General features: G+C 41.7%; 1 protein-coding gene across 3 annotated transcripts in view; it reads right to left on the reverse strand.

Annotated features, from left to right (window-relative positions):
- ccdc57 (coiled-coil domain containing 57) overlaps positions 1 to 24,778 on the reverse strand; it is a 205,147-nt gene that overhangs the window by 41,857 nt on the left and 138,512 nt on the right. For 2 of the 3 annotated variants that reach the window (XM_062526216.1, XM_062526218.1), the window contains exons 11-14: positions 18,868 to 19,045; positions 8,621 to 8,785; positions 8,431 to 8,531; positions 7,357 to 7,467 (exon numbers count right to left, since the gene is read on the reverse strand). In XM_062526216.1, the coding sequence (XP_062382200.1) occupies positions 7,357 to 7,467; positions 8,431 to 8,531; positions 8,621 to 8,785; positions 18,868 to 19,045 (555 nt within the window). The remainder of the gene's footprint in view (positions 1 to 7,356; positions 7,468 to 8,430; positions 8,532 to 8,620; positions 8,786 to 18,867; positions 19,046 to 24,778) is intronic. The other variant, XM_062526217.1, reaches the window with a different exon arrangement.

The following is a 24,778-nucleotide window of genomic DNA, read 5'->3' on the forward strand; positions in this document are numbered from 1 at the left end:
CTACGTACATTCATAGTTGTATCTTATCTTCTATTTGTAGGCTATCTTTTAAAGCTCAGACTAATAAGCATTTGCTTACATAGCCTATTTGCTAGACAAAGAAATATATTTCCAAACGATTGTGGTGCATTCATTCAGTGGCGCAACGTTAAATCTCTCGACTACTATGCAGGAGACCTGGGTTCGCAGCTTGGCACGAGCGAAAAAATTTAGCTTATATCGACTGAATTTGCAGACTGTTTTTCAACGTCGACGAACAATTATTTTTTGTTAATGGTTTTTCATAACAAACTATCTGAAATAAACAGATGAATCACAATACTAGCCAAATTGAGCCGCCATCTGACAAACTTTGACTAAGCCAGTTAGACTTTTTGCATCTAAAAATAATTATATCATAGAGACACGCGAAAAATAAACGAGCCTAGAAATTAGGCTACATGAGATTTTCCCACTGGACACACCACATCAGTATTGTGCTCGTTGCAGAACTCACAGTGAGTTGACATGGGGGAAAGAAGCAAGCAACGTAGCCTAATCTTGATCTCGCCTTACATAGGCCTACTTTCCTAATTCCTACGTAGGGCTAGTCAGACTTTTGTTAAATCTCCAGGGCCAGGTTGCACAAACACCAACACCAAAGATAGATGATATGAACCAAATATTCTGGAACAGACGGATTTACAACATTGAACGCGATAGGTTATTAGGCTTACGAAAAAGTACTATAGGAATCTTATAGTATTTTGGGACTAAATATTGTAGGAATCTTATAGGAATACTATAGTAAATTGGGACATACTACAGAAGTACTACAAGATTGCTATAGAAATACTATAGCGGCTAGAGGATATTATAGAGGTATTACAGAACAAAACAGAAGTCCGTGATGCGACTTCCACCGTTTCCTTTCCTGTTCACAACGCATGCCACCCGCTTCGAGCGCATGCAATCTACATTGAAGTGAAACGTGCAGAACGTTGTCCAAAACAATACAATAACATTGTGTGTTGAGATCTAGTACAATATAGACATCTGTAGACATGAAGTGGCAACTAAAGCCATGATCAGTCATGAAAACGTTGGCGGCTGCAGCCTCATTTAGGTTTTGGCTGGGCCAGCTAGCCAGCCAACTACTTCATCAGCCTGCCGTTATTCTCAAAGCAAATGGCTTCGGGGTCTATATATAACACACTATCCATTGCAACACAGCCTATTTGAAACCGATCATTCCCCCTCCCCCATACACTCGTCTAGGCTAGGCTACTACAGACATCACCGCGCATCGAGGACAATTAACTGCCTCCCCACCCCCACCGCCTCTCTCTGTGCATAGGCTGTAGGCATGGCTATTTAGGCAACTCGTGGAAGAATGCGCAATCATGTTTCATCGCATATGCGCGTTTCAGAACGTTCGAATCCAGCGTGCGTGTAGTTGTGTGAATAGAAAAAACAGAACATAGCCTATATTTATTGATGCTTTGCTTAAAGTAACTTCCGCCACGAACAAGTCGGGAATCGAACCAGCAATTCTTTGGATGTGAGGCCGGAGCTCTAACCAGTGGGCTACAGTTCTCCTGCGCAGATCAGTTAAAATGTGTAGCCTATCTCAATGCTGGATCTCGAATTCACGTAGACGTTAGCTAGAAACAATAAGCCCATAGCCTTTTTTCAGCAGACATCGCAAACATATCATACACATTCACAAAACGGAGAATATCTTTCTGCTCAGCATAGCTCTCTATCTCTCTCCCTCCGATGTAGCTAGACCCTATAAGATGCTTCTCCCTAAATGAATAAAAAATGTTTTAGAAAGTAGCCACGGTAGCCTGTAAAATGCGGCCTGAAATCCTGGCTACTGTGTAGGCTTATTGAAGCCAGACTGTTCATTGTCGGCAGACTGTTCATTTTCGGCGGCGCAAACAGATAGGCTACCTATTAAATGAATAGAAGTGCATTTGGGGAGTGAATTGACTTTTACCCATTCACTTTTAGAGCATTTTAGTTGAAAGTCAAGTTTGCTTAAGGTTTGTTCAAGAACTCTTCCAGAGTTTTTACCTCAAACAACACAAATCAACACAACTAAATGAACAGATAACTCGAACGTGCTGTATGTCATAATGAAACAACCACAGACTATCAACAACACGGTCTGACACGAATGATACTAGTGCAAACTGAATTTATGACCAAACGATTTGATTCGTGCACGAAGCGCCATCTAGCGATCATTTTGTGTAAGTAACAGCCTCCCAGTCTAAGGACTCAGCGGTCTTTTGACCGCCTCGCCGCGCTTTAAGTAGTTCACAACAGCACGGCGCTTCTAGTAGGTCGTCAAAGCGGTCAAATGACCGGGGCGCGGCGCTTCTAGGTATAAGTGGGTCAGAACGGCGCGGCGCTTCTAGTGTTAAGGGCGTCTGCCGCCTCCGTCCGGCGGCCAGACATATTTTTCCGACTTGGGACCTAGCCCTGGTGCTGGACGCTCTTTGAGATGCACCATTCGAGCCCTTGCAGCAAGCGGACATAAAGGTTGTTTTCTATAAGACAGCACTCTTGCTCACACTCGTTTCCACTAAAAAAGTGAGCGAGATTCATGCCCTCTCCACACATCCATCATGTTTGGAGTTCGGTGCAGGTGGCGATAGTGTTACATTACGGCCTAACGTTGCGTTCATGCCAAAAGTGCCTATGTCTTATGGCTGCTCTGATCTGCGGCTCTCTTCATTTTGCCCCCCTCCGTTTTCTTCGGAGGAGCAGGAGAGACTTCATGCGCTATGCCCTGTCCGTGCATTACGCATGTATTTGGAAAGGACCGAATCTTTCCGACGCAGTGAGCAACTGTTTGTGTGCTTCGCAACTGGGGCTAAGGGACGTGCACTCTCTATACAGAGACTGTCCCATTGGATTGTGGAGGCTATATCTATGGCCTATCGGGCCACGCGGAAGGATCCCCCTGGTGTGGTCAGAGCGCACTCCACTGGGGGTGTGGCTGCGTCCTGGGCTGCCTTTCGAGGTGTACCTATTCAGACTGTATGTGCGGCCGCTGGCTGGGCCTCCTCGCATACTTTTGTTAAGTATTACCCCCTTGATGTTACGGCGCCGGTTGTTGCGCACACTGTACTCGGGGTGAGTGGGCTGGGGCTTACGGACACTGCTTAGTACAGGACTCAGTTGGCTCTGGTTATGGTCATGTTGTACCGGCTGGGCATCAGGGGCGTTTTTAAAGCTCCCATAGAGTCACGGTCTGTGTCGAACGAGTCGACCGAAAGAGAACGTTAGGCTATTTCATAGCCACGGTTCTCTGAGGGAGATGAGTGAGACACAGACCAACGATGCCCCCTCTGCATGCTCGTCTTGAAGAAGCTGGTCAATGTGATGAGGAGTGAGCGTCACTGCAATTTATCGTAGGTAGGCGGGGCTACCTGTGAGTGACAGCTCACTCCGCCAATAGGCGTGTTTAAAAAGGCTTCAAGAGCGGTCGCGCGAGGGCGCTATCCCATAGAGTCACGGCAGGCACGTGCAGAGAAGGGGGGCTCTAGCACCTGCCCTTTTTCCCCTTTGATGTCCAAGTGCCCTTTTGACAGGACCCGTTTTTTACTTTTTAAAATGTGTACTTCCGCTAGTTCCAACGTGAATATTCACTAAAATGTCTCATTAATAGTTTGTGAAATTAGAAATGTACAAACATTTTCTGTGTTAACCCTATGAGCCCGACCGACGCAAAGTGCGTCAAAAAACACACCGATTCTTCTCTGTTAAATTGCTCTGCGATTATTAGTCACAGCAAGATTAGACCTATATTGCACGAAAGCGCAGAAGTGGGGCTTTCCAACGAGCCTAGACACTAGTCTGTACAAAGTATGAAAATTAAAGAATTCATGAAGCTAAATCAAAGTATATCATTTACAGTCTATATTGCTCTGCGTTCACCCGCGCATCCTCGCTTGAATTACTGGCAAACCTGGCATCGCACAGACATGACACGCATATCAAATGAGAGAGGAGGAACAGGGCTTTCCATTGATACCAAATCTTTCTGTGTTATACAAACAGACGAAGTGACAAACAAATAATAATGTCATATAGCTTAGGCTACCATTACTCTCGTTTGATTTAGCCTACTCGTGAATCCGCGGTCAGAAAAATATGGCACGCATGTCAGATGAAAGAGGAGACACAGGGCTATCCACAGATACCAAATACAACATTCTAGGTCATAAAACAGATGAAGTGACAGCAAAATAATAACTTCATTTAGCTCCACCTACCCCATGTTTTTGTGGGGGCTTTTTTATGGCATAGCCTATGGTCATAATCCAACGTTATCATGTGTTTCTCTATGGCAAGGCACGTTCATAATCCGGTTTTGAGATCCTAGCAAACTCCTGTATGGTATCCAATGCAAGACTCATATTGCATCCAAATTTGTTTGACAAATAAACAGTTTTTTGCCTTTACTTTGTTCATTGCAATGTAGCAAAAAGTTATTATAGAGAGAGAATCATGTGTGCACGTCATGTGTGCTACCACGCAAACAAGTCAGGTCAGATCAGCTCGTGTCACAAATATGGAGCACAGAAAGTGTCAAAACACAATTTTTCATCACTAAATAAAAATTGCCATTTATTTCTGTAAGGCACACACCACCTATTTCTGTAAATTGCTCAGCTCCAAAGTCCGACTACATGCTTTCTTAAATTGCCATTTTCAGGGCAGTCAGGCCTATACAAACATGAAAGTCACGTCGAGCTGTCAGCTTGCTGTGATGAGATACAGTCAAAATGTAAGAATTTGTATAGTATGTTTTTTGAATATTTATTATCTATAAATCAAAATCAAATCAACACAAGTAAGTATTAATACATGATCGTGGCAGATGATTAAAGCTTTATAGGCTAGGGAATGTAAAACTTAAGTTCCAGTTTTTACACCATTCAAATTGTGTGTATCTTTTCTAGCTTTCGTATGCATTATGTTCTATAAAACATTATATTATATTCTGCAGTGCAAAGATGCCCACTAAAGACAGGAAAAGAACGCAGTTTTCTGAATATTTTGTTCCATGTGCCCTTTTTAAAAATTTGAGCCCCTGCCCCTTCAAAGGTCTCTGCACGCACCTGAGTCACGGTCTGTGTCTCACTCCGTGAGTGCAACGGTTTCATGGTGCATAACTACAGCCTATAAAAAATAGTTAGGTCACCAAACTGCAACCTTCCGTGTCATCACACAACTTTATCCTTTACAAATTGAAATGGAAACGAATTCAATTAAATAATAATATATTGTGACGAAGCAAGAATTACTTTCTTCTGAGTAGCTTATTTTCTCTCAAACAGGAAGAATGACAATACATGAAAATGGCCTGTCTAAGATCCCAGTGGCTATATCCCACAACATGGGTGGCATCCCGTTACATAAACCCCTTATCCCACAACACATCAGCTGACTAGTCTAGTATACCTATATAATGAGTAACCGTCAACTATCTCATACTATAAGGCAGTTTAACGACAATCTTAGCCGTAGGCTACATTTCCCCCATAACATCTTGCATAACCGTAATACAGATATCAGCATGTCCGAGCCACGCTACAATATGATAAAATTAGATCAGACCAAATTAAATAGCTAGACTATTAGAAAGCACCTGATGTGCTGAAATGTACACTATTGTTGTCCATTTCTGCAAATTCAGCAAATATTTTTTGTGATTGTAAACTTGTTGCAGTTTCATCATGACTATTCCACCTGTGTGTGCATGGTTAAAAATTTGAAGTGCAAAATAGTTTAGGCTACGGCACCAATATTTCTATTCATTGGTTAAAAAAATAATCAATTATAACCACTGAATTTCTTTTCAAAGTATACCAGATTCACACATGTAAGCTACAAAATGTTCTTACGGGGGAGCATGCCCCCGTACCCTCCTAGGCGGTCTTCTGTCCCAGTGCAGCTCTAGGTCTACGGATGCCCTTGGTTGAGCACCCCTAAAGGTCTGATCCTAGGATCACCCCTGCCAGCCATGTTGTCACATTTGACGGCTTAGGATAGCCATTTGTGGAGAGAGAGAGATTACTTTCAAACTCAGGTCCCAAACAGGTTGGTGGTCAGGAGCGCTTCTTCACTTATTGTCTTAAACAGGTGCTCTTTGGTATCAAGGATATTCAACCACTTAGGGATTTGGTTGGACTATAACTTTAATTTAACAGTCTCTTAGTAAGTCTTACCAGAGTTTCGAAGGCACACACATAAAATCAAGGTAGAGGAAACACTTAAGCTAGATTGCAACGTAATGATGGACTTTTAATGATGTTTTGTGGGTCTAATTCTTAATCCATGTTTGCCATTAAACTATTATTTAATGGTTTAATGTATGGTGCTTTTCTTTGCACATGTTCTAGTGCAGTAGCCTAATGGTTTTTATGGCTCTTAAACTAAACTCTTGTTGGACTTGAATTAAACATTTGTGGTCCCTGTAACTGTAAGATGGTTAACGAGTGTAATAACGTGTAGTTTCTTTGTCATTCTGTGGCTCTCATAGAGCATTGTAAGACATCTCTGTTTGAGTTCAACTTTGAACACTGAAACATTTATCAGCATTTAGCCCTTTAGGGCTAGCACAACATAGTGTTGGAAATGGCTTTGACATAACAGACAATGCGTCGATGGCGTCGCTGTGTCTGGTAGCCTTGAAAGGAAGTGGTTCACGGATGAGAACCACCAGCAGCCAACAGCCAACCAATATAAACATCACAACGATGTTGGTAAAACTCCTCTTTACTTCAGGACTCAAACTTCAAATTGTTGCTACAAGAACAGATTACATTGTTTAGGGAATTCAATATTCCAACCATCCCTTTTCCAGGAACAGTCTGGAAATCAGGGAAAGGCTTTTCTATTAGGGGATTCATAATTCAATGTGCCTCCCACAAAGGATGCTGAAAATATTTTTAAAAACTGAAAACAACTTTCTCAGTTTAAATATAAATACGTTATCTCAGAAAGTGGACTTCTCATTGTTCAGGACTCAACAGCATTTACTTGAAGGGGGTGAGAAGGCTGGGTGTTTACTAGCCAATTACATAAAACAGCAAGAAGCACACAGTACTATCCCAGCCATACATGGCCAGCAGGGTGTGCTACACACAAGCTGCTTTATATCAATAAGACCTTTAAAGGGTTTTATGAAAATGTATACAGCTCTGAAGCAGTAGCATTTCTCAGTGATTTAGATCTGCAAAATTTGTCCACTGAACAGAACAATTGACAGACCAATAATGTTTACGGCTATTTTTTCCCATGATTTGTAATTACTCAGATTTATGTTTCAATTTCATACTAACAGATAGACCTTACCTGCCCTGATTTGTGGTTATCTCTTTTATCTTCTTCCATAGTAACACGCCATCTCTTTCTACTGAACAGTTCTTGGAGTAGCTTCTCATTCTCTGTTTGCGTAGAATGACTCTAGGAAAAGGCACACAAAACATACATAGTAAAGGCAGAACACAAGAATCTGAACTGAAACTGAACTCAACTTTTGTAAGAGTTGAAAACTGTAATGAATATAGCAAAAAAAATAATGACAGTATTCTATATACAGTGTGGGGCATATGTATTTGATACCATGTACAGTATTTGACTAAAAAGAGGAATATAAAATCATCATTTGACAATTGATCTAAATGTCTTAATTAAGAAAATGAGTAAAAATCAAACCGCTAAGGACACCAATTTTCTTTTCGATTGAAGAATGTAACATACATAAATAAATATTCTTCCTTAAATGCTAGGGGGAAGGAAGTATTTTACCCTATGTTAAATTCCCATAGGAGCAGGAGGATATTTTATATGTTTTCATTTTTAAAGGCCAGCTATTTCATGGATCCAGGATATTATGCATCCTGTTAAAGTTCCCTTGGCCTTTGGAATTAAAATAGCCCCACATCATATACCATAGCTAGAGACTGACATGGTGTGTTTTCCAGTTAGCCTATTAGCCTGTTTGATGCTCATGGAGCTCAATGCAAATCAAACAGGCTAATACACATAAAGGCTAATACTACTAAATACCCCCCAGCATTTAAGGAAGAACATTCATTAATTTGCGATACATTCTTCAATCGTAAAGAAAATAGGTTTGATTTTTACTCATTTTTTAAATTAAGACATTAAGATCAATTGTCAAATATCAATTGTTATATTCCTCTTTCTAGTCAACTTTAGCATGGTATCAAATACATGTGCCCCACACTATATATACATTGCTCTTCACACCATTATTGGTAGTCATAAGAAGATGTAAGACAACACAATCATCTAAACATCTATAGAGAAATTCAATAACATTTCATGTCAACCAACCTTTCAAATAATTGTATTTAAAAAAAGAACATTGCATGAAATAACTGAGAAGTTACAATTACAGACCTTCTGCAGAAAATGGGCAACAGCAGTCTCTAGAAATGCTACCCTGACTTGTTTTTTCTTTAGTGCTGAAAGATTGGATTCTTTTTCCATTTGAAGTCTATCTGGGGAAAAATGCACAGATTTTTAGACCATAAGTAAGGCAATACTGTAAACATAATATTTCAAACAGACTTATTAGAGGTATATTTACTTATGGTGCTCCTAAGACTTCTGATATGGCTCACAAGTTTCTCAGAGGCAGTAAGCCTGGGTGCAGATGTGGCTACGGTAGATCCCTCTTCCAAGCAGCCATCAATGTGCAAGCACCTGGCTTTCAGTTCTTTCATCACTTCTTCCATGGTATCCTCTGTTCTATCTGTGGAAGTGCCATGACAACTGTCTTATACTGATGTCAAATATAATGGTTATAAAGCATAGGCTGTTATAACTACTCGTTTTGGCGATGGTCTGGTATGCTATAGATAGATCTGGCCCTGACTTGACATTAGTGTTGCTTTTGGCGGCCTGTTTTGGTTTTAGTTTTAGTCTAGTCTTTGTGTCAAGCTGTCATTTTAGTTTTTATTAGTTTTAGTCACATACTCTTTAGTTTAGCTCATACTCTTTTAGTCTAGTCAAGTTTTAGTCGAGTAAAAGTATGAGCATTTTAGTCTTATTTTCGTCTAGTTAGTTTTAGTTGACGAAAACGAATGACATTTAGTTTTGTTTTAGTCAATGGAAATGGGATTTTAGTATCTTTTTATTAATGCAATTCTATTTAAAGGGGTTGTTCCTCCATAGACTGTTTATGGGTAACTGTGCGTTCAGACCAAAACCGTCAAAAGCGTCAAAGTCACTGGTGAAGCTCATAGCCCGACGCTCAACCCAGTTCAGCGCCGAAAGCGCCAAAGCCATGACGTGAAACATTCGGACAAACCACAAGCAGCAATCCTGCGAATTTGACATTCTGATTAGTTAACGCCGAACCGTGTCATAGCTAATTACCATAAAGTTAACTGAGGCTCAACCTTTTTTTGACGCCCGTGAAGCTCATGAAGCCACGCTCACGCCCAGAACGCTTTTGACGCCGGTAACGCCGACTCTCCATAGAAAATGAATGATTTCCGGCGCTCTTGACGCTTTTGACTGTTTTTAGTGGCAGGCTGGCAAATACCGTTGACTTGTGCTAACCTAGCACCAGCGAACTCTGAAACTAGAAGGACTGGATGAAATGTGCAGATAACGGTTTCCACTGATAAATATCACACTGGCTAACCTGGAAATGAGGTCCTACAGTATGTCCAAAATGCTTTAATAGGAAATGATACATTTTGATTAATTTTCATGGATTAAAAAATTCCAAATAGTATAGGCTAAATTATAGCACTGAACATTGACTGTGGAATCAGGTACTGTATGTTACACAGAGTTTGGTCTCCCCCTGTCACCATGAAAGGAAACTAGACTATTTGGAATATTCTGTAGACCTGCTGTTCCTTTTCTGAGAACAATTTAACTGACTGATCAAGTTTTCCTTAGGCTATTGAATGCTTTAAATGTGGATGCTATTTCACCATTAACTAGGTAGCCTAAGCGTGGTTACACACAGTTGTCATCTTAAAGGGATTATCCGGAGTAAAATGCACTTTAGATCAATTTACGGATGATTGGGAGTACATACGTTGAGTTGACATCAAATCATGTCATTCGGATGACTTTTGAGAAAGTTCAATTTTACCGTTTTTAGCCAAAACTATACTCCCAATCATCCATAAATTGATCTAAAGTGCATTTTACTCCGGACCATCCCTTTAATGCAGTGTTTTGTAGCCTATGAAACGCATTTCACGTTCATCACTCAGTTGTGGTACAGGCCTATGCCTTGACTGATCGCTGCCCCTTTAAATACGTTTTAACTCCATGCTGATTTTGTTGATGAACAGCGCCGTCTTTGATTCAGTTTTCCTACCGTTTAAACGACACACGCACACTTGTGTGGTTGGTAAGGAATTGTTTTCAATAGTTTTCTTGCAACATTAGATAGCCTACTAAGCCAAGGTTGCATTAAAAATGGGTCTATGATTAGAACTTCGTTGCTGATCGTAGGTGGAATAATTTTTATTATTGTAGCCTAGTACAGATGGCAGCGCCAGCATCAGCTGGACAGAAGCTTACACACTAATCAAATCTGCAGTTGCCTGTTAACAATTTCATCTGAAGTAGAGCTACATGCGGAGGTGAGATAAGTAGCCTAGTGCAAAGTTGAACTGAGAGCCTTCTAACGGACTGAACGTAGCATTCATGAAAGGGTTGGTATGAATGTTGAGTCATGTTTCATGAAACAGTCATGAATGCTTCATGTGCAGTTCATGACAGCTGTTATGAATGTGTTATGAACGAACCTGTCAAGTAAAGTGTTACCGAAAGAACACATCCTTGAGGGGCCCCTATATTGAGCACTATTTCATCAGAGGCCGTGTCCCTGACACACACTCGCTGTGGGCGGTCAGTTAGGAAGTGCTTGATCCAGTGCACCAGCCCCCCATCCACACCCAAGTCAATAAGTCGTTGCAGGAGTATGTGAATTTGCATTATGTTGAAGGCGGCAGTAAAATCGACAAATAAAATTTGTGCATAAGTATTGGTGTTTTGCAAATGTTTGGAGACCATATTAACCATGGTGAGAGTAGCATCTTCAGTCCCCCTATGAGGCTTATAGGCAAACTGTATGGGATCAAGATGTGAGTTCAGGGATTTGGTAAGATGTTTGGTTACAACCCTCTCCATACATTTGGCTAAAATAGGGGTTAAAGCAACCAGGCGGAAGTCATCCAGGTTTCTTTGGTAGTGGCTTAATAATTGATGATTTCCACATATCCGGCACAGGGCAGGTGTTGAGGAGGAGTTGAAATAGCATACAAATAAATAAAGAAAATAAAGAAAACACAACATAAGGTTAGCTGCTCAAGTTGAGAACTTGGCATCGAACGAGCAGTTTCCAAACAAGTCTCTGAATTCCTTTCACAGAACAATCTTCTGGATCCAAATATATCTGGGCTCAAAAGCGGTCACTCTACTGAAACAGCTCTGCTGTCTGTAACAGAAGCCTTAAAAGAAGCCAGAGCAACCGTTTGGTCAACAGTACTCATTATGCTTGACTTATCGGCCGCCTTTGACGCAGTTAATCACCGCATCCTTCTCTTTATACTCTCAAACACGGGAATATCCAGCTCTGCTCTCTCTTGGTTTGAATCCGACCTCACAGGACGCTCTTTTAACGCATCATGGCTTAGACAGTTGTCCGCACCTCATTTCCTCACGACAGGCCCCCCCCATCCCTGCTCCCATCTACTTCAAGGCCCTCATACAGGCATATGCTACCACCTGACCATTGCGCTCCTCAGACGAACGACGTCTAGCTCTGCCACCATGAACTACCAGTTCCTACTAGAGCAGGAACATACCACTCCATCTCCAACTCCTCTCATCACAGGTGGAAAAGTCCTACCTATAAAAAAAAAGTCCTATCTGTGCCAACCACTCACTTAAACCAGCTGATTCTAATTAGCACAACTCCTCAGCCAGGTAGAGCAGCTAACTGATGAGATCACCTGTTAAGTGCACAGGTAGAATCAATATGTAACGGGTGCTAGCTGGTTAGCTATGCTGTAGAACGTTAGTAAACCTCACTCCCCGACGCTTCAAGAGCGCTGCTGGCATGAAAGCTAGTAGCCTGGGCTTTTAGCTGGATTGTTAGCGCGCTCGACTCCCGATCCGAGGTGCTGCTGTCTCGCGGGTTCGAGTCCCGGCGTGTGCAGGTCTGGACCGCGGTGGTTCCACACAACGCAGGTTACAAATACATGATTGGACTTTTACTGGAGTTTTCCACCTCTGCCTCTCATTACTTAAAACTAGTCCTTGACTTACCACCTGCTTGTGCCTGTTGAGGTGTCCACAACCACAGCCCATTTATGGAGAGCTGGTCCACTCGCTATTAACTCCATTGTACCTCCAGTTCCTGTTGCAGTTCCACTAGGGGCGATCACAAGCAAGTGATCAAACAATGGGGGTCTATGGGGCTAGACGGCTAAATTGGTCTGTTTCACCTGATTGTCATTAAAAAATCGAAGATTGGATTTTAGTTTCTGAAAGCTCAATATGGCTTATAGATCGAAAGTTGAATGAACAATTACTTATGGCCCTTTGGTTTCTCACAGGCTTGGTCGTTGTTGCCCATAACACACTAGCATCCTGCTAATGAATGACGTCATTGACACATTTGAAACAAAGTCTTTTTAACACTAGAAGCGCCGCGCCCCTCTGACCCACTTATACCTAGAAGCGCCGCGCCCCGGTCATTTGACCGCTTTGACGACCTACTAGAAGCGTCGTGCTGTTGTGAACTACTTAAAGCGCGGCGAGGCGGTCAAAAGACCGCTGAGTCCTTAGACTGGGAGGCTGTTACTTACACATAATGACAGCTAGATGGCGCTTCGTGCACGAATCAAATCGTTTGAATACATTTGTCAGACTGTGTTGTCTGTGGTTGTTTCATTATGACATAGGCCTACAGCACGTTTGAGTTATCTGTTCGTTTATTTGTGTTGATTTGTGTTGTTTGAGGAAAAAACTCTGGAGGAGTTCTTGAACAAACCTTGAGCAAACTTGACTTTCAACTTTTTCATAGTATTTCATTTTTTATATTTCGTTTTTACATTTTGTATGCTAGCCTACTTAGAAATCTTGGCTATTTTAAAACGGAGGCATACGCGTTCTGTGATTAGGAGCCTGACCCGACGGGAGGGGAAGGATGAAAAATGTCGACCCAACACCGGTGTTGTTGGATCTCGAGATCCGTAACCCGCAGTTCGGGTTTGGGCAGATAATCTAAGCTCTAAAATTAATGGGTGGCTTGTTCTAATTCACTCCCCAAATACACTTCTATTCATTTAATAGGTAGCTATGTTCGCGCCGCCGAAAATGACCGGACCGAACAAAGAGCCTAACCTAGTCTGGTTTCAATTACACAGTAGCCAGGATTTCATGCCGCATTTTACAGGCTACCGCGGCTACTTTCTAAGACAATGTTCATTCATTTAGGGAGAAGCATCTAGGGTCTAGCTACCTCGGAGGGAGGGAGATAGAGAGAGCAGAAATGCTGAGCAGGCATAGGCGCGAGAAGTAGCCTAGGCTAATTAAAAATGATGAGTGAAAAAGATATTCTCCGTTTTGCGAATGTGTAGGCTATGTTTCGATGTCTGCTGAAAAACAGCTATAGGCCTATTGTTTCTACAATTTAAGATAACTTCTATGTGAATTCGTGATTATGGATTGAGACACACATTAACGTTATGAAGGGACAAAGCAGGCTCGGCGCCAGAGGGCAACGAGTGGGGGGGCTATGAGCATCCACGGGGGGTGATCAAGTTTGTATGCTAGCCTAAGTTACGCGGTTCGATCTGAATAAAGCCCACGACATTTTTTTTTTCATGGTCGCAGTGGCGGTATTTAACTTTTTTTTCAAACAACGTGCCATTACCACATGAGGTAATTCATAGGCTATTATATTAATGTTACAGTTATTATTTTGCTGCCACTTCGTCTGTTTTATGGCCTAGAAGGTTGTATTTGGTATCTGTGGATAGCTCTAGCTATCCTCTTTTATCTGACATGCAAGCCATATATTTTTGACCACGGTTTCACGAGTAAAGCAAACGAAAGTAGCGGTAACCGAAGCTATGACATTCTTATTTGTTTGTCACTTCGTCTGTTTTAATAACACAAGGAGGTCGATGTGTTTGGTATCAATGGAAAGCTCTGTTTCTCCTCTTTCATTTGATATGCGTGTCGTGTCTGTGCGATGCCTGGTCCCGGAGTAATCCAAGCGAGAGCAGTGGCTGCGTGGGTGAACGCAGAGCAATATAGACTGTAAATATGATATACTTTGATTTAAATTCATGATTTTATTGTATTTGACACGTGTGTAGTCTCGTTGGAAAGCCCCGGTTCTGCTCTTTCATGCAATATAGGTCTCATCTCGCTGTGACTAATAATCGCGGAGCAATGTAACAGAGAAGAATGTGTGTTTTTTTGCGCACTTTGCGTCCGTCGGGCTAGATGGTTAGATCGTCAGCCCTTACATCAAAGAGTTGCTGGTTCGATCCCCGACCTGGGTAGGCTATGGCAGAAGTAGCCTACTTTTGAGCAAGGCATCAATAAAGTATATTCTATTCTTTTCTATTCACACAACTAGGCCTACACGCACGCTGGCGAATTCGAACATTCTAAAACGCGCGATGAAACATGATTGCGCATTCTTCCACGAGTTGCATGTAAACAACAAACAGCCAGCCTACAGCCATGCAGTGGGGGTGGGGAGGCATTTGTCAATGCCACAGTGATGTCTGTAGCCTAGACCATGTCCACACGTAGCAAAACGACCCCCACCCCCCTCAGTGAACTGGTTAGACGTGTATGGGGGAGGGGGAATGATCGGTTTCAAATAGGCTATGTTTGCAATGGACAGTGTGTTATGTAGCCTATAGACCCCGAAGCCATTTGCTTTGAGAATAACGGCTGGCTGATGATGGCTTTAGTTGCCACTTCATGTCTACAGAACATGCAACTGAGTCCTGTGTAGCCTATCGTAGCAACGAGCACAATACTGATAGTGTATCCAGTGGGAATCGTTTATAGGCTCGCGTTTATTTTTCGCGGGTGTCTCTGATATAATTATTTTTAGATGCAAAAAGTCTAACTGGCTTAGCCAAAGTTTGTCAGATGGCGAAATTATTTTTATTGGCTGGCGAAATTATTTTTCGTTAATGGTAAACAAATTTCAGAGAGCTTGTTATTAAAAAACATTAACAAAAAATAATTGTTCGTCGACGTTCAAAAACGGTCAGTGAATTCAGTCAATGAACAATAATATTACGTCCCTGCCAGGATGTGAACACGGGTCTCCAGCGTCGCAGTCAGGGAAGTTAACGCTGCGCCACTTGCCAGTTTCGTTACACTGCAACGTAACTTAATCAGTCCAGCAAACAAGTAATGTCTCAGTCATGCTCTCAGCAAAATCTGGAATATAAAATAGGGCCGTGCTGGTGTTGCTCTTTACATCCACCAACGACAATGAGAGTGGTTGTGTGGCGATGACGTAGGCTATTTTGACAGTTCAGTCACTTGTGCGAAGTCGTAGGCTACTAAATGAAAGCCTACCTGTAAAGTTTGATTTCGTACTTGTAATTTTTGAATTCGTATTTTTTTCCCATCCGTATTCTGATGGATAAAATACACACAATATATTTTATGCACGACTGGACTCATTTGAGAACTCACAAATATTTATTTCATGCACGACTACAGACAAATACGAACGTGCATCAAATCTATGACACGAATATATTGACAACTATCTCACTCCATACAAATAGAAGATAAGATATACAACTATGAATGTACGTAGGCATACGCGCCCTACGTACATAAATAGGCTACGACGGACGAATTTCAGCTGAAAATATGTTTTACACATGTAGGCCTGCCTAATAGAACGTCGCAACGTTTTCAAAACAAACTCGCATTTTACCACTGTAAATCGCCTCCATAGACTATGCCATGTAAATGAAAAATAGTTATTACAATAAATCACATATAATTAGAGATGCACCGATTGCAATTTTTTGGCCGATTCCGATTTCCGATTTTTCATCGAGTTTGACCGGCCGATACCGATTTTAGCCGATTCCTATTTAATTTCTTCTAACCACTTTACAGCACAAACAAAGAGTTATTTTCTAGCCTATATTTTCTTTAATACAACATGTTAGAAATGTAATCAACTTATCAATGGCTGGTAGAAAAATGTGAATAGACAGATTCTTCTTCAAGTCTTCTTCAGCTGCAGTCTTGAATTTCCCCTGGGGGATCAATAAAGTATCTATCTATCTATCTATCTATCTAATCCCAGTGTGGGACATTAATTTCACACATGTAGAAATGCACTAGGAACACTATTTATTTTCTTCTCACATCCATATGCAATATCCAACTGTAAATATCTTCAGAATACTGATAACTGAAGTTAGTGATACATAGGCTGAGATGTTGGAAAATGACAACAACAAAAAAACTAATTTTGAGAAGCCTTGAAACACAGCAAATGACATACATTCTCAGTCCACACTCTTCTTTGAACTTTCGCGATTGCTTGCGGATACTAAGGAAGTGTCCATATTTGGATGGCATAACGTCATGCAGGAGAAACACAGCTTTCCAACGACACCAGGCATGATATGTTTTGTATCACGGTCGCGGTAGTTTATGACACGTTAGAATGCTAACTTTTGGCGAATTTAGAAGAAATATACAGGCGTGATCAGACAAAAGGTAATGAAATAAACCTCTAAATGTGTAAATCGGACTTAGTTGTTGTAGTAGTGTGAAAGAATACATGATACGTTGGCAAACCGAAGCAAAACTATGTTTATTCCTGCCGTGTCTCGCCTTAAGTTGAGTAAAGGCTATCGCTGACGCTGCTTATTGATAGCGCTTGTGGTTCAGCTGTGGGCACGCAATTAGCGGCAAGGACGGGCTTTGATGAGCGCTGTAACCTGAAGTGACAGCTTAGTATAGTAAATTCCACGCAATATGGCAAAGCACAGCGTTCACTGCATAGAAAAACTCAGTATTAGCGCTTTATCCAGCCCTGACTGTTGGCCTAGCTTCATCAAACTTTGCAAACTCAGCTGTGTGAGTGTGATGTTGTTACAAGTACGTGCGAGTGCATTTGACTGGCATAAAATCGGCATGTCTCAGACTGACCGGCCGGTCGCCGGTCGTGGCCGATCACGTGAAAATCGGCCGATTCCGACCGGCGGCCGATCGATCGGTGCATCTCTACATATAATACATATTGCACATATATAAACTATATGTTTTATGGTAAAATATTATTCTCATGCCCGACTGTCAGGAAACCCTTGCGACATCTGCTGTGAGAAAAGAGAATAGCAGCCTGGACAAACATGGCCGAACGCGAGACAACATAGTGTTGTCACATAATGAGCGCAAAATAGCTCTAAACTAGCTTATACCGGTGTGCTTTCGATCATGTAAAAATTCTGGGTGACAAAACACGCGTATTTAGGAAAGGTCGTGAACGTAGGGTCCTGGAATTTAATCGAGTGAAAAGATTTTTTTTTTTTGTAATCGCTGCGGTCAAATGACCGCAGCCCGGCAGTTCTAGGTATATCTAGGTCAAACCCACACGGCGCTTCTAGGAATACGCGTCAGCGGTCAAATGACCGGCGCTTGGCGCTTCTAGTGTTAGAGCAAGTCACGTCACTCGGCAGCCATATTGGCCATGGGGTCGGGCAGCGACTTTGACCGGAACAAGACCAGGCTCTATCTAAATGAATGGGGAGAGAGCTGGATGTCCATGTTCCGAGGTGTAAGAGACATAAAAATCACATGTTTGAAATCGCGATGAAAATCTGACTAAAATCGCTGAAAAGGTTTAGTGGTTTTGTATCAAATTAACGCTTAAAAAGCCTTTTTCTTACTGGTAATTTTGGACTGCGCATGCTCTATTCTTCACGACGCAGCTTTCAAAAAGCGTGACCGCCAAGGATCGGCCAAATGATTGGAGCAACGGCACTGGAAGAGGCGGGACATGTGCAACCATAGCCAACCGGTGTAAACAACCGCCATCTTTTGCGTTACGAAGTTACCCCATGCTTTTCAATGGGCGATTTTTCCAGTGCAGTGTCTCCTCATATATAAGTGTCTCTGTTTGAAAGGCTTTTTAGAACAATTAAGGGACTTAAAAAATCTAATACTCAGCCGTGTGTATTTTCTTTGACCCCCCTTTCACATAAAATATTCCGATTTCTACAGAAAAAAATGATATCCAGAGAAAAGTGGATTTTAGGAGAAACTCCATTCACCTCCATTCATTCTCCACTTGCTCGCGATCGCCCTCTAGTTGCAGTACCATGCGGAAGTATTTAGCGAGTGGTGGTTCTCCCCCTATTAGACATTCTCTGCCACAATCATGGCAACGTTGACAAGGGAAAACAAGGGGGCTGAAAATCTGATTCTGATTTTGACTAGAACTGCGACTTGACTGTTTGAAACAGCACTAATTGATGCACTTATTCTTACAGCACTCTACCTTTTTAAATGTTCCTAGTATTGTTAGAATAGAATTGCATTAAAAAGTTTAAAATGTTTACTATGTTGTAAGTCGCTTTGGCTAAAAAGCATCAGCATCAGCATCAGTAAAAGCTGTCTAATATCAAGATTACCTCCGCTCTTAGCACTGCTAACAACTAGACATGTTTTATCTAGCACTTACCACTTAACACTACCTTCTTCCCTATTCTGATCATCCCTCCACAATGACAAGTGATTTTATGACAACTGTTGCTGAAATAAGATGTGTTCCATTGGAGGACTCACCCGTTAGGCAAGTTTGGATTTTCTTGTCCTCAGTGTGGCTGATCATTGGTGTGGGAGAATGTTCTCTAGTCAGGTTCTCCATCTCTTTTCTCATTTCAGCAACCACAGCACGCAGACTTGCATTCTGCTTCTCCAGTTTGTAAATCTCCGAAGTGGCATGACTGAGTTCAGGAGTCTGCTGCAAATCACCACACATTAAAGCAATAGTCATTAAGTAAATAGAGTTATCAGGTCACCCTACTTCTACCTACAAGAAAGGGCAGAGTAGGCTGCACTTCCTGAGGAGGCTGCGGTCCTTCAATGTCTGCAGCAAGCTCCTCTTGATGTTTTACCAGTTGCTAGCGTCCTCTTCAATGCTGTGGCAGGCTGGGGAGGAAGCACTACAAAGAGGGATGCTGGGCAACTAGACAGGCTGGTAAGGAAGGCTAGCTCTGTTGTGGGAGCTGAACTGGAGTGCATCACTTCAATATCAGACAAAAGGACCCTGAACAAGTTACTCAACATCCTGGACAACGACTGTCATCCACTCCACAGCACTATCATACAGCAGAAGAGCTTGATCAGTTGGAGACTATGCTCCCTGACATGCACAACGGACAGACTGAGGAAGTCATTTGTACCCAGGGCCATACAACTCTACAATGCTTCACTGAAGGGAAAAGGAGAGTTGGACTTCTATGCATAGTATATCTGCACCTCCACCCTCCTATACACCTTACATGGCATTTCTGCACAACACTGTGTACTGTTGACACTGTTTACTTTACTGGCTACTAGGGCAGCCGTGGCCTACTGGTTAGGGCTTCGGGCTTGTAACCTGAGGGTTGCCGGTTCGATCCCCGACCAGTCCACGACTGAAGTGCCCTTGAGCAAGGCACCTAACCCCTCACTGCTCCCCGAGCGCCGCTGGTTGGGCAGGCAGCTCACTGCTCTGGGTTGTGTGATTCACCTCACTGTGTGTTCACTGTGTGCTGTGCGTTCACTAATTCGGTTAAATTGGGTTAAATGCAGAGAACTGAATTTCCCTCACGGGATCAAAAAAGTATATATTCTATTCTATTCTATTCTTTACATTAGCCCACATGCACAACCCCTCCCTCCATACCCTTGACTGGACTGTGGCGGATACCTTCATCCTATCAAACTTATCCTTGCACTGCTGCTACAACTCTTACATAACTATGTCTACCTTCTCTTATTTTGTCCTTATCTCCCTCAACAATGGAATTCTCTTCTCTGATTGGCTGATGGGGTGGCCATTAACTTCGTATAACCTGCTACCTTTGAAGTAGTTCCCGTAGCACACTTGAATATTAATTCGCCAAACTCGTTGCGAAGTTTAAATGAACTGTCACGTTGCATCCAAGCTGAAATACAGACGTGCAGAACCATAGTAACATTGTAGCATATGACGGAGGTGGATTGTAGCTAGTTGGATGCCATGTAGGCTATAAAAGTAGCGATCTTTCAAAGTTAAAGTTAATCAGAATCCTGGGATATGCCCGCTTGACAACGGGAGAGATAGAACTAACGACTGGCTTTTGGCCGTAGCAACCAGCCATTTAGAACTAACGACTGGCTTTTGGCCATAGCAACCATCCATTTAGAACTAGTAACGGCAGTTTTGTCCTGCAAGTAGAAAGTTGATATGTGGCGGGAAGTAGTCCCTGCAGTCAAGACAGTTTTAGCGATGTTAACGGACGCAACGGTGGAATAAAACTATGTTCTAAATATACATGTTATGAATACAAACGGGAGATAAGCGGGATAACGGCCTTCGAGGTCGACCGGTTCGATGGAAATAATGGCACGGCGGAGGTAACTCCGTCTCCGTGCTTCGCACGTCGCCGGAGTTCTAGACCTCCACCTAGCCATTATTTCCATCGAACCGGTCACCTCGTCGGCCGTTATCCCTTACATATATTTGACCAATGACTGATGCCTGTACCCATATCTAACTTATCCTTGCCCTGCTGCTATAATTACATTGCATGAAGTCATTCAAACACTCATACAAAGGACTTGTAACGGAGAATTGATGAATGTATTTTTCACATTTATGAACTTTATACTTTTTGAGATATTTACGATAAAATAATTAAAAACTCCTATAGAGTTAACGTTGAGATGCTTTGGCGGCAAAGATCGATTGTTACGTCTAATCATTAAGCTGTAACAGCTGTGAAAACATTCTACCATGCCACAGCGGGTAAACCCAGACGTGTCTTCTTGTCTCCTGCTGTAGGCTACTCCTTACTTGATTTGCTTATATCGTTACAGTAACCGGTTTGCTCCAGGTAACGTTATCAACAGCTAAAGACAATTTAACCTAACGTTAACGTAAGCACTGTATTTAGCTAACGACAATTAAATATCATTTGCTGCAGGCTAACGTTTAATGCCGGGGTCGGCTGCAGCCAACAGGGCTTACACGAGAGCTTTTAGCCATCTCGACAGAGCAGCCTACACGACACCGATCTTCACCCAGCATTCTAAGTGAACCTGATAGACATAGGCCTACTAATTGCACCATTTAGGTTTAAGCGTTCTCACAGTCGTTTCTATTACAAACTGCATCGCTATCATTTCCACGTTTGTTTGTTTGTTAGCAAGCTACCACTCGTTTTAGCTAGGCAATTGTCATTTAAATCTTTCGATATCATTCACAAAATAAAACCCTTTGTTAACAGCTTATTGTACATTCCTAATAGGATAATCACACACTTGGAAACACTTCGAAGAACATACTAGCTCATCCTGTAATATGTTTGTGTAGCCTAAATAAAATATCCTACTGTAAGCTATTTACATTTGCTACCTGTTGCTGCATCATCGTTGATTGGCGTTGTTTGAGATTTTATTCCGTATTCCAATGGTGTCTAAGTCTAGGGCCTACTTTTAACCTGCATTTAAGCGTAGATATGTAGGCTATGTAAGCTATCCTACCAGTCGTTTCACTGTAGGTGAACTTCATGAAGGCTACTAAAGTGTCAGCGCTTGCAACTCGTTTGAAGTTGCCAACTTCATTTCAGTCTTTTAAATTCTAATAAATGAAGAGTTATTTTCCAAAATACTATCCACAATTTTGCAAAAACAGCAACCTTTTTGCATTTACATGCAATGGTAATTCCTTCCATGGAACTAGAATGCAATTCCAAGGAATTACCAGTGCATGAAAATGCAAAAAATGTATAGATAGATAATGTAGATATTGCTACTATGGTGTAGCTAGGGTAAACATGGTGGTTGCATAGTTTAAAGAAAGTTGATAGTGTGAAGGTAGACAGTTGAAAGCTTAAACATTCCAGTTCTAACTTAACTAATGATTTCTAACAGGTATGTTAAAAATGTTAATTATGCTAACAATGCTAACCCAGTTGACTAGCTAACTTAGCTAATGATTTCTAACAGTTATGTCAAAGATCCTTCATTACTATCAAGATACTGCAACGCAATACGTTACTATGGGAGCAAAACGGGACAGTTCCGGTCTGCATACGTGCGACGTCACTAAATAAACTTTCGCTCTTAATAAGCAATAACAACATACAAACATAATTGTGATTACAGTATTTCCGTCTAAAAGCATGCATGATACCAATGAATCATTATATAGGACACGGAATGAATAATTAAATTAGTCTGTGAACCGAGCTAACTAACTAGCGGACGCTAGCTTAAAAAGCAATGGAAGTGAATGGCAGTAACCATGACAATACAGCTATGGTGCCAGGTCACTAACAGTTGAAAGACTCCGCTTAAACTGTATATACCGTTGCCAGTTCACTTGAGTATAAACTACCCACTTTAACTAATGTCACTAATGTTATTCAGGTAGTTGTCATTTCAAATAAATGACACTGTTCCGTTTAAAATGTTACCTTAGGTAGGCGGCTAGCTAGCTAGCTAGCAACCAGACAGTAACCAGCAGCAGCATGGTCTAATATTAAGTTATTTTCTTAACAAATCCATACACTAAAAATTACACTATTAGGCTTGAAATGATCGGAAAAACTTACAGATTATGACAAAATATTCCAAAATACCGTCAACAAATCCAGAAAGCCATAATGACCAATTTATTGATAACATTCCACAAGTCTCCCATTGACATTAATGCAGCGAGGGCGTACTCTGGTCTGCATAAAGGGGGATTCCCTCCCAACCCCCTTGCAATAGTAGAACGCGGAAATGCTCGAACGTTGGGGCCTCTCGCTCCGCTTTAACCCTCTCTGGTTATGTTAAAAATGCTAACTATGCTAACTATGCTCACCATGCTAACTATCTAACTTGCTAATGAGGACTTTTATTTTGAAACATTTGTTGCTAGGGTATCCATGGTGCCCACTATCATGAATAAAGAAGATACTGTAGTATAATCATGTTGGTTGCTATGGAAACTGTCATAAACGCTTAATTTTAATGGTTGCTATGTTGGTTGCTAGGTACATGGAGGTTTCATATAGTTGACTGGAGGCATAGTTGATGATAACTGACAGTTGGAGTGGTTGAACAGTTAACTAGTTGAGTAGTTTCAATGGTTAAATGATTTAATAGTGTATTATTGCAGTGAGGACTTTTATTTTGAAAAAGTTGTGGACAGAGGCAACAGTTTAACCGGATATGTAGTCTTCAGAGAGATTGTATGCTTAAAGCTAGAGAAACTGACAGTTGGCTGCAGGTGGCTGGCCAGCTGGCGTAAGATTCTAATTGCTGATGTCATATTGGGGCAATGTTAAAGGGATAATCCGGAGTGAAATGCACTTTAGATCAATTTTTCGGACTATTGGGAGTACATACGTTGAGTTGACACCAAAATCATGTCATTCGGATGTATTTTGAGAAAGTTCGAGTTCACCGTTTTTAGCCAAAACTCGTTGTAAGTGACCGGGGCAGGTCCTTTCGCCACTACAAAACGCTATTTTTATACCTCTTCTACTGTTCCAAACAACACTACACTTACGTGGTAGTGAGTAGAGGGTCCCTAAAGCCAAACCGAAGTATCCCCACGTCTTTATGTGGTCGGATAGAGAGTCCAGAATGAATTTAATCGAGTCAGTACCTTCCGGAAATGTCACTGCGGCAGCTGTGCAACGCTTCAACAACACTTTACTAACATTTCCGGAAAGGTACTGACTCGATTAAATATAATTCAAATACTTATAATACAACTATTTAAAAAACAATTTTCAAAGGTTAAAGGTCAAAGGTAAAAAAGACACTATTATATTGAGCTAAGACTTTTGAAGTTTGAACCTTGAAAACAATGGTGTTGGCTCCATATGCGTAAAAAGAACATTTAAATGTTATGTAGTTTCACTACAAAATTAGCCTGGGTGTTCCCATACTGCCTTGCGCGATGATTTCAATCCCGCTGCTAAGCCAGTCTGGAAACTAACGCCCAAATGTTCGCCTGATGTTGGCGAACCAATCACAGAACATCCGAGAAGTTTCCGTTGCCTTCTTGCGTCTACATTCGACGCCAAAGGATTTACACTGATGTCAATGGCAGCCCTTAGCGTTGCATACGAACGAGTTGGGTGAGCTATGCGCATTTGATAGACATCCATGGCGCCCAATGAACGGATCTGGGCATTTTTTCAAATACGAGAAAATTAACGTCTGGTTGCCAGACCACGTCTCATTTGAGAAGTGGTAGGCGTTAGCCAGGCTACTACAAAATTGGAAAAAAGTCAGACTAAATGGGTCACTTAGTGAGTGTCTCTTTCAAATAGGGGTGCAACGGATCGAAAAAGTCACGGTTCGGATCGTTCCTCGGATCAAGAGTCACGGATCGGATTATTTTTCGGATCAGCAAAAAAAAAAAAAAAGACAAGACAAGACAAATAAACATAGTTTTGTCTTTGACGGGATGTTGTAACGTGGCTCAAGCACTTTCAGCATGTGTTTA

This window comes from Sardina pilchardus, chromosome 22 (assembly GCF_963854185.1).
Source record: "Sardina pilchardus chromosome 22, fSarPil1.1, whole genome shotgun sequence".
Taxonomy (NCBI): domain Eukaryota; kingdom Metazoa; phylum Chordata; class Actinopteri; order Clupeiformes; family Clupeidae; genus Sardina; species Sardina pilchardus.